The sequence below is a fragment of the Oncorhynchus keta genome, chromosome 34, assembly GCF_023373465.1.
Source record: "Oncorhynchus keta strain PuntledgeMale-10-30-2019 chromosome 34, Oket_V2, whole genome shotgun sequence".
NCBI lineage: Eukaryota > Metazoa > Chordata > Actinopteri > Salmoniformes > Salmonidae > Oncorhynchus > Oncorhynchus keta.
In genome coordinates, this window is record NC_068454.1 from 26,287,936 (window position 1) to 26,298,703 (window position 10,768).

Genomic DNA, 10,768 nt, shown 5'->3' on the forward strand with positions numbered 1-10,768 from the left:
TATGATTGACTATATCCGCGACTGCTCTGCTCTTTTGTTCACCTGAAATCCTCTCTTACACCTTAGCCACGTGATTAGACCCATCCGACCTTTCGGAACTGTCAGACCGGTTATGCCATAATCATACCCAACCACACAACCGGATAAAGGGAGGTGGGGAGAGGTAGGAGGTGGTGCTAGAGAGTTGGACAAGACATCATCTTCATTCTTTACACAGATTTTGAGGATTGAGGTGTGTTTTGTGTTCTTTAACAGTGCTTTCAATTTGGATTGTAAAGAATTTTTTGAACTAAAAAAAGGCAACTCAGGAAGAAGAATACAGGACCAGGAATGACAGTAAGCCTCAGATTTACTGTAGAGGAAAGGAAGAGGAACAAAATGATATATAAAGAAGTTCATATATTTGCTTCAGGCTTCATGCTGTAGGCTATGGGAGGACTATGGTAACAAACGAGTCATAGAAACTCACTCATACGACCACACATTATCATTGACTCAGTGAATAAGGTAAACCGTTTAATAGTCACTTTGCTCTCTGCCACACAAAATTAATATTGTAAAGACGTAGGTGATATATAGATATACATACAGTATATACACATAAAAGTCCAGCAGACACACATACATTCACACAGGGACAAATACATAGACTTAAAGAACATAAAGAACCAACGCCCACACAAACTCTGAGGCAGCCATGAGGGTTTTATTGGTGGTAGCAGGCCTAACAATCCTGGTCTCTATGGGCCTGGCCCTGATCGTCTTTGGCCAGCCCCTGACAGAAGCCAAGCTGACCTTGCAGAACCTGCATCTGGATCAGATGCAGCAAGCTCGCGTCAACCAACTCAAGGAGAGGCAGTGGGTGGAAAACCTGCTGAAGGGGCAGTTAGACTCGAAGAAGAAGAATGTGGAGGAGATGGAGGCAGAGGTGAAGAAACTGACGGAAGAGGAGGGGAAGAAGAAGACTGAGGTCGAGGCCTGCCAGGCAGAGAAGGTGAGAGACAGATCATTACTGTTCTATACATACTAGACAGACCTGGGTTAAATACTGAACATATAGACCATTGGTGTACTATAAAGACTAGACCAGGACTGCCCAACCCTCTTCATGGAGATCTACCATCCTGTTCATTTTCAGTCCAACCCTTACCTAACATACCTGATTCAGCTAGATAAGGCATTGGTGAGCAGCTAAAAGTAAAATCAGGTGTGCTAAATTAGGGTTGGAGCGAAAATCTGGAGGACAGTAGCTCTCCAGGTACAGGGCTGCCCTTCACTAGACAGACCTGGGTCGAATACTGAACATACAGGTATGTCAAGTAATGGAGCTGTTCTTGATTTCGTTTTCCTGGTACAATGGATCCAATGGAATAGTCCCAAAGTGCAACGCCCAAGCATTGAACAGTGATGACAATGGCTTTGGGCTGTGTAGCTTGGAACAGGGTGCACTAAACCAGAGCAATCAAAAAAGCAATTGAAAGTATTTAACATTTGACCCATGTTGGTGTATGGTGCTTGTCAACCCACTGGGCATACATACACTGACTGAATAAAAAAAAATCCACGTAATTTCAATGAAATGACGTTGAACAAATGTGGAATAAACGTTGAATTGACATCTGTGCGCAGTGGAATGTGCTGAGTAGAAGGATTTGAAGGACTCGGATAAGGATTTTTAGTATGTACAGCAAACAGTAGGCGTTGAATGTTATTTTTCCCCTTTACCTATATTTGTGTTATCTCTCACTTTGGCACAAAGAAACAAAAGGAGGAAGTACTTGCACCCATACAAAAGGAGCAGAGTGATATTGAAGGTATGTGAGTCTTTTCTAGTAGAGTTGTTATTCTTGTAGCCACTTGTGCCACAAGGTGGGGAAATTTGGTAACATGTCAGCCACTGTAACGTAGTGCATCTCTCTCTCTGGGTGCATTTCTGAAGAGGTTTCTATTTGTTTCTCTTCTCTGCTCTTCTCTTCTGATCACCTCTCCTTGTCTGTTCTCCTCAGTGACGTTCAAAACTGAAAAGGAGGCTTGGACTGGGGAGATCACCACACTCAAACAGCAGTTGGAGCAGAGGAGCAAAGTGTGTGGTTTTGTAAAGGACTCAACAGATACAGCGTAAGTAGCAGATTTGTATTACCTTGGGGAAGAATAGTTTTATTTATTTTTATTTAACCTTTATTCAACCAGGTAGGCCAGTTGAGAACAAGTTCTCATTTACAACTGCGACTTGGCCAAGAAAAAGCAAAGCAGAGTGACACAAACAACAACCCAGAGTTACACATGAAATAAACAAGAGTACAGTCAATAACACAATAGAAAGAAAAAGTCTATATACAGTGTGTGCAAATGGCGTGATTAGGTAAGGCAATGAATAGGCCATAGTAGCGAAATAATTACAATTTAGCAAATAAACACTGGAGTGACAGATGTGCAGATGATGATGTGCAAGTCGAAATACTGATGTGCAAAAGAGCAGAAAAGTAAATAAAAACAATATGGGGATGAGGTAGGTAGATTGCATGGGCTATTTACAGATGGGCTATGTACAGCTGCAGCAGATCGGTTAGCTGCTCAGATAGCTGATGTTTAAAGATAGTGAGGGAAATATAAGTCTCCAACTTCAGTAATTTTTGGAATTCATTCCAGTCAAAAATAGAACTGTAAAAGTCTACTCACAGCACAGGTGAAACATCAAACAAAGTTCATGATGATAATAAAACCTCTTGTTTTCTCCAGGAAATTATGTCCACCCAAAGAAGGAGCAGCAAAAGCTGAAGCGGCCCCTGTAAAAGCTGAAGCGGCCCCTGTAAAAGCTGAAGCGGCCCCTGTAAAAGCTGAAGTGGCCCCTGTAAAAGCTGAAGCGGCCCCTGTAAAAGCTGAAGCTGCCCCTCTAAAAGCTGAAGCGGCCCCTGTAAAAGCTGAAGCGGCCCTTGTAAAAGCTGAAGCGGCCCCTGTAAAAGCTGAAGCGGCCCCTGTAAAAGCTGAAGCGGCCCCTGTAAAAGCTGAATAGGCCGCTGTACAAGGTGAACCTGCATCTGTAAAAGTTGAAGCAGCCGCTGTTTAAAGCTGAAGAGGTCACTGCACAAGCTGAAGCCGACCCTGCTCCAAAGCGCTAAACGGCTAAAATTCTCTCAGAATAACATTAATAGTGTGTAGTCTTTCATTCATGATGCACAGTCATATATATGTATTTTGTTTGTGGGTAATCTTGGCAACCCAGAAACGAAAATCTAATTAAAAAAACACAATTTATGTCATTTAGTCTGTCCACAAGAGATTAGGTTGTGGGCATTGTCAATGTGTCATTTTGGCACACTTCTAGAAGCCTAAGAAACATTTCCAAACTGGCAGTAACTACAGTGCAAAAGAAACAGAAATTACATTTTATTTATTTTATTTCACCTTTATTTAACCAGGTAAACTAGTTGAGAACAAGTTCTCATTTGCAACTGCGACCTGGCCAAGATAAAGCATAGCAGTTCGACACATATCAAACCACTCAACCAAATTTAAGGTTTCAGATGAGCTGTCATTCCAATTCGTCCCTTACACATTGTAAAATTAATGATACACTCTACCAACCACATTGGACTTAAATTGGTACAGCATTCTCACTCACGGATGCAACAAATAGAGCCTCTTACAAGGCACGTCTCAAAATATGTTAATGAGACAGAAACAACAATTCCATGCACCCATTAGTGGTCAAAAGTTTTTGGCGGACCAAAGATACGGTGACATTATGCATTACAATAGTAATTATATTTATGTTGTAAATTGCTGTTTTTAATACTATAGATATGGATAACATGGGTTAGGCCTATCAAAACATGCACCACCTACACACGCAGCAACGAGAATGGCATTTCATCTAAATATACATTTTCAATCATTTACCACCCGTTAGAGCGGGGTACCACCAGTATAATATAATGTAGCGACCCGCACAGACAGCTGTGTGTTATGTGTTAGGCTAGGAGGTGGTTGGTTGTGTTGTACTGACCAGTACCCGGTGTTCGCGGGGTCCGACCTGTCAATCAACCTGCTATCTGACAATCACGGGAATGCCTGGAATGTTCTGATGCCGGGCATCCTGGTGGTTGGCGGAGTGGCGTGGAGGGGGGTTGGGCAGGGGGGTGGAGCATTGGAAGTTAAGACCAGGTTCAGCCTTTGTTCTCTCTCTTACGTCTGGGTTTCACAAGAGAAGGTCACGATTGGCTTGTGGGTTATCTGTCATCTATTTGGCGTGTGCTACGGCCCAAACAGTAGCCTGTGTAAAGTTGGTGTAATAAACCGTCAATTCGTAAACTCAAGCCTCTGTCTGGACAATTGTTCATTTATGATCTAGTCAGGTCATTACAATAATGTAGGCTATTTCACAGAACAGACCAAGTGGATACTAAATAAGGTGCCATTCAATGCAACTTCATATTTTTTTGACAGGGCAGGATTAGATTTTCGTCACCTGCGAAAGGCATTGTCATTTTCAGAATGCGGTTGGGTCGCTCCCGCTCATTAACCTTACAGCAGGGTAGTAATGTCATTATGACTCACAGACATTCTTCAAGGGATAATCCACCCAGGACCACTAATTATTATGATTGACAGTGTTAAACAATGTTAAAAAAAACACTAATAGGATATGTGAAAATAATGTTTTTTTGATAAACAAATGTTTCACGTTGTCATTATAACGTGGTTGGTAGCAACATATGAAAATCGCTGCAAAACCCACAATGCAATGCTATCGCTGGACTCGCTAGCTAGCTAAATTGCTAGTTAGCAAACGTAGCTACACACAATACTACCAAAGCCAATATCAGCATGTGAAGTATCACAGGGCGCATTACGAGATGGTACTTAAAGAAGAAACTGTTGAACAATTTGGTACACTGTTTCGATTGAGCACATCTACGCGAAATATACGTTGTCATGACGATATACACGGATGGATGTGTTCTAGACAAGTCTGCCCATACCATCTTTTGGCTGATTTGGCGATCTGGAGTGCAGTTAATTGTTTTATAACCGGTATGAAATGTGATAGTGTGTTATCTCCAATGACAGAACCATGTATGACCCGTTCCTTTATGATTTCCTGACTTCACAGACTGATCACTTAGAAGTTAAATCATGGAGAATTGTTATATTTTACCCACTGATAGAACATAGGCTTTCACCAAATTGACAGGGATTTCATCATTTTTATTTCTGGGGTGGATGAACCCATTACGAATAGCTCACACTAAATTGTAATGAAACAGACAGGAAGCATGTCTTCCTCAACCTTCTGGCCCGAAGCCCAGCTAGCCATCTACTATGCCACACAAAAACATGCTCAAGTGGCATTGTTGATATCCACCCTTATAAACCAGGGTTGTTACCATATGAAAAGAGGGCAAAATTACATACCTTACTGACTTATTACTGTAACCATGTGGCCTATGTAAATACATAGACCAAATGGCAGGATAGAATACCCAATGGAATATTGAAGAACACTGGTTTGGAATAAGAAGATGTGTATTTGCAGTGGGGAATCAGTCATGATTTACCTCCTTGTTGCTGCTACTTGTTTCACTGTTTCATAAAATGTAAAGTTGTGAGAGTGTATAAACAGCATAGAGTTTATATCAGTACAATACTTGGACTGAAATAAGTACCGTTAATCATTTTGTGTGCAGGTATAGAACATTTGAGGTGCCCGTACTCAGCTCTGGTGAGCTTCTGCCCAAGTCAAGCACTTGTTTATATACATCATATATATGCAAATAAACATTTATGACAATTCTTTTTGGAAGAGAAAATACATTGAGATGTATGTTTCCCCTTTTGTAATAAACATGATTTGCAGTGTTCTCTTTGTGACACTCGTTTGTGTAAGGGTTGATAGTCAATAGGCTCGGTGCTGTATGTTATGTATTAAACTAATAATGAAGTGATTGAAGCAAGACTGGATGTACAAGGATCGAGGACACTGATACTCTGTATCTTATTGTATTGATGACCTTTTGAACACTGTCATTCTGTAGCAGCTTGCAAAGTCACTGTCTTTTGATGGAACTCCGTACAAACCTCCCAGGCTGATGTTGATGGAACATTGGTGCTGTGAGACTGGAATATTAGGGTCTACTTGGAGAAGGTGAGTTAGACACTTTTCTTGGCTTCTGTATGAGAGGTGTCTCCCTGTTTGCAAACTTGTATTGAATCAAAGTGATTTATGATTGACTATATCCGCGACTGCTCTGCTCTTTTGTTCACCTGCAATCCTCTCTTACACCTTAGCCACTTGATTATACCCATCCTACCTGTCGGAACTGTCAGACCGGTTATGCCATAATCATAACCAACCACACAACCAGATAAAGGGAAGTGGGGAGAGGTAGGAGGTGGTGCTAGAGAGTTGGACAAGACATCATCTTCATTCTTTACACAGATTTTGAGGATTGAGGTGTGTTTTGTGTTCTTTAACAGTGCTTTCAATTTGGATTGTAAAGAATCTTTTGAACTAAAAAAAAGGCAACTCAGGAAGAAGAATACAGGACCAGGAATGACAGTAAGCCTCAGATTTACTGTAGAGGAAAGGAAGAGGAACAAAATGATATATAAAGAAGTTCATATATTTGCTTCAGGCTTCATGCTGTAGGCTATGGGAGGACTATGGTAACAAACGAGTCATAGAAACTCACTCATACGACCACACATTATCATTGACTCAGTGAATAAGGTAAACCGTTTACTAGTCACTGTGCTCTCTGCCACACAAAATTAATATTGTAAAGACGTAGGTGATATATAGATATACATACAGTATATACACATAAAAGTCCAGCAGACACACATACATTCACACAGGGACAAATACATAGACTTAAAGAACATAAAGAACCAACGCCCACACAAACTCTGAGGCAGCCATGAGGGTTTTATTGGTGGTAGCAGGCCTAACAATCCTGGTCTCTATGGGCCTGGCCCTGATCGTCTTTGGCCAGCCCCTGACAGAAGCCAAGCTGACCTTGCAGAACCTGCATCTGGATCAGATGCAGCAAGCTCGCGTCAACCAACTCAAGGAGAGGCAGTGGGTGGAAAACCTGCTGAAGGGGCAGTTAGACTCGAAGAAGAAGAATGTGGAGGAGATGGAGGCAGAGGTGAAGAAACTGACGGAAGAGGAGGGGAAGAAGAAGACTGAGGTCGAGGCCTGCCAGGCAGAGAAGGTGAGAGACAGATCATTACTATTGGTGTACTATAAAGACTAGACCAGGCCTGCCCAACCCTCTTCATGGAGATCTACAATCCTGTTCATTTTCAGTCCAACCCTTACCTAACATACCTGATTCAGGTAGATAAGGCATTGGTGAGCAGCTAAAAGTAAAATCAGGTGTGCTAAATTAGGGTTGGAGCGAAAATCTGGAGGACAGTAGCTCTCCAGGTACAGGGCTGCCCTTCACTAGACAGACCTGGGTCGAATACTGAACATACAGGTATGTCAAATAATGGAGCTGTTCATGATTTTGTTTTCCTGGTACAATGGAACCAATGGAATAGTCCCAAAAGTGCAACCCCCAAGCATTGACCAGTGATGACAATGGCTTCAGGCTGTGTAGCTTGGAACAGGGTGCACTAAACCAGAGCAATCAAAAAAGCAATTGAAAGTATTTAACATTTGACCCAGGTTGGTGTATGGTGCTTGTCAACCCACTGGGCATACACTGACTGAATCAACCTTTTTTCCACGTAATTTCAATGACATGTCGTTGAACAAATGTGGAATAAACGTTGAATTGACATCTGTGCGCAGTGGAATGTGCTGAGTAGAAGGATTTGAAGGACTCGGATAAGGATTTTTAGTATGTACAGCAAACAGTAGGCGTTGAATGTTATTTTTCCCCTTTACCTATATTTGTGTTATCTCTCACTTTGGCACAAAGAAACAAAAGGAGGAAGTACTTGCACCCATACAGAAGGAGCAGAGTGATATTGAAGGTATGTGAGTCTTTTCTAGTAGAGTTGTTATTCTTGTAGCCACTTGTGCCACAAGGTGGGGAAATTTGGTAACATGTCAGCCACTGTAATGTAGTGCATCTCTCTCTCTGGGTGCATTTCTGAAGAGGTTTCCCTTTGCTTCTCTTCTCTGCTCTTCTCTTCTGATCTCCTCTCCTTGTCTGTTCTCCTCAGTGACGTTCAAAACTGAAAAGGAGGCTTGGACTGGGGAGATCACCACACTCAAACAGCAGTTGGAGCAGAGGAGCAAAGTGTGTGGTTTTGTAAAGGACTCAACAGATACAGCGTAAGTAGCAGATTTGTATTACCTTGGGGAAGAATAGTTTTATTTATTTTTATTTAAACTTTATTCAACCAGGTAGGCCAGTTGAGAACAAGTTATCATTTACAACTGCGACTTGGCCAAGAAAAAGCAAAGCAGAGCGACACAAACAACAACCCAGAGTTACACATGAAATAAACAAGTGTACAGTCAATAACACAATAGAAAAAAAGCCTATATACAGTGTGTGCAAATGGCGTGATTAGGTAAGGCAATGAATAGGCCATAGTAGCGAAATAATTACAATTTAGCAAATGAACACTGGAGTGATAGATGTGCAGATGATGATGTGCAAGTATAAATACTGATGTGCAAAAGAGCAGAAAAGTAAATAAAAACAATATGGGGATGAGGTAGGTAGATTGCATGGGCTATTTACAGATGGGCTATGTACAGCTGCAGCAGATCGGTTAGCTGCTCAGATAGCTGATGTTTAAAGTTAGTGAGGGAAATATAAGTCTCCAACTTCAGTAATTTTTGGAATTCATTCCAGTCAAAAATAGAACTGTAAAAGTCTACTCACAGCACAGGTGAAACATCAAACAAAGTTCATGATGATAATAAAACCTCTTGTTTTCTCCAGGAAATTATGTCCACCCAAAGAAGGAGCAGCAAAAGCTGAAGCGGCCCCTGTAAAAGCTGAAGCGGCCCCTGTAAAAGCTGAAGTGGCCCCTGTAAAAGCTGAAGCGGCCCCTGTAAAAGCTGAAGTGGCCCCTGTAAAAGCTGAAGCGGCCCCTGTAAAAGCTGAAGCGGCCCCTGTAAAAGCTGAAGTGGCCCCTGTAAAAGCTGAAGTGGCCCCTGTAAAAGCTGAAGCGGCCCCTGTAAAAGCTGAAGCGGCCCCTGTAAAAGCTGAAGTGGCCCCTGTAAAAGCTGAAGCGGCCCCTGTAAATGCTGAAGCAGCCACTGTAAAAGCTGAAGCGGCCCCTGTAAAAGCTGAAGCGGCCCCTGTAAAAGCTGAAGCTGCCCCTGTAAAAGCTGAAGCTGCCCCTGTAAAAGCTGAAGCGGCCCCTGTAAAAGCTGAAGCGGCCCTTGTAAAAGCTGAAGCGGCCCCTGTAAAAGCTGAAGCGGCCCCTATAAAAGCTGAAGCGGCCCCTGTAAAAGCTTAAGCGGCCCCTGTAAAAGCTGAAGAGGCCCCTGTAAAAGCTGAAGTGGCCCCTGTAAAAGTTGAAGCAGCCGCTGTTAAAGCTGAAGAGGTCCCTGCACAAGCTGAAGCCGACCCTGCTCCAAAGCAGTAAATGTCTCAAATTTCTCTCAGAATAACATTAATGGTGTGTAGTCATTCATTCCTGATGCGCACTAATATTTATGTTTTTATTTTGTGGGTAATCTTGTGGGTAATCTTGGCAACCCCATGTAAATTACACCATTTATGTTATGTAGTCTGTACACAAGAGATTAGGCTGTGGGCATTGTCAAATGTGTCAGTTTGGCACACTATGTTGCCTAAAGAAATTAGGTGCTGTTCGTTTTTAAAAACTATGAATATCTTATCAGTTTTTAAATAAATGTTTTTTGTTTTTCATTTACATTTTTATAAAGCCTTTTAGTTAGGCACAGAAAACATGGAAAGAGAAACCACTGCCTTTCCCTGTTGATGGTTCGTGTGATGAAGAGGGAGGAACTCCTATCAAACCTGCACAGTTCAATACCAATATAACTTAGACCATTAAAGCTTTAATACAGCTTACCTTATCATCACCATCATTGACTGCCAGGGTAAAACATAATATTGTAACACTGTTGGGTGTAATCTGCCAGGGTAAAATGGAGCCGGCTGGTGGACGAGTAATATGTAAACGTAGGGTGACAGTGAGCCACCAGCAAAATAACCATAGACGAGATGTTGACAATGGCTTATTAATAAGCATAAATAAATAGTATTTATATGATTGCAGTCCTCAAAGATTGAATTGCAATTAATCAGATTCAGGCACAGTTTTTTGTGCTTTGGAATGTTCAGTATTCCTGGGATACCATGCTGTCACCATGTAAATGATATAAAAACATTTATAAAACGGGTTGTTTGGATCCTGGATGCTGACTGGTTGATAGAAGGGAGTTATAGCACAACAATCCCCGCATTCACCGGGTAATGCCTGTTAAGAGTTCAATTTGATTCATCAATGCGCATCCACTATCCACTAGCCTGACTGACTCGACTCACGGTACCACACAGGAAGGAAGAGCTGTGACTCACTGGTCTGGAAAGGAGGCTGTTTATTAATGCAATATTCACTCAGAAATTGAGCAGAAGGATTGATTGGTTGAGACCTCTCCTTGTTTGGATTTGAAAATCCAACATTTGTAATGGAAGGGGGCGGCACTCAGGGGCTTTGTGTGGCTGTGGCTGTATGTGTTTGAGTGAGACAACATCAAAACAGCCTTTCCAGACTCTCAAGTCAGGAGGACTTTGAGTTTGGAATCAGCCAGACTACTGTCCCA

General features: G+C 42.0%; 1 protein-coding gene across 12 annotated transcripts in view; it reads left to right on the top strand.

The window, feature by feature from the left end:
* The window catches only part of LOC127915074 (neurofilament heavy polypeptide-like), a 78,154-nt gene extending 67,809 nt beyond the window's left edge, over positions 1-10,345 (top strand). Inside the window, exons 2-5 of one of the 12 annotated variants that reach the window (XM_052493552.1) lie at positions 6,455-7,217; positions 7,932-7,986; positions 8,179-8,290; positions 8,910-10,345. In XM_052493552.1, the coding sequence (XP_052349512.1) occupies positions 6,921-7,217; positions 7,932-7,986; positions 8,179-8,290; positions 8,910-9,432 (987 nt within the window). In that variant the 5' untranslated portion in view covers positions 6,455-6,920 and the 3' untranslated portion in view covers positions 9,433-10,345. Of the gene's footprint in view, positions 1-231; positions 995-1,759; positions 1,815-2,006; positions 2,119-2,739; positions 3,786-6,408; positions 7,218-7,931; positions 7,987-8,178; positions 8,291-8,909 lie in introns of those variants that run through there. The other 11 variants (XM_052493544.1, XM_052493548.1, XM_052493542.1 and 8 more) reach the window with 11 other exon arrangements.
* The last annotated feature ends 423 nt before the right edge of the window (positions 10,346-10,768 follow it).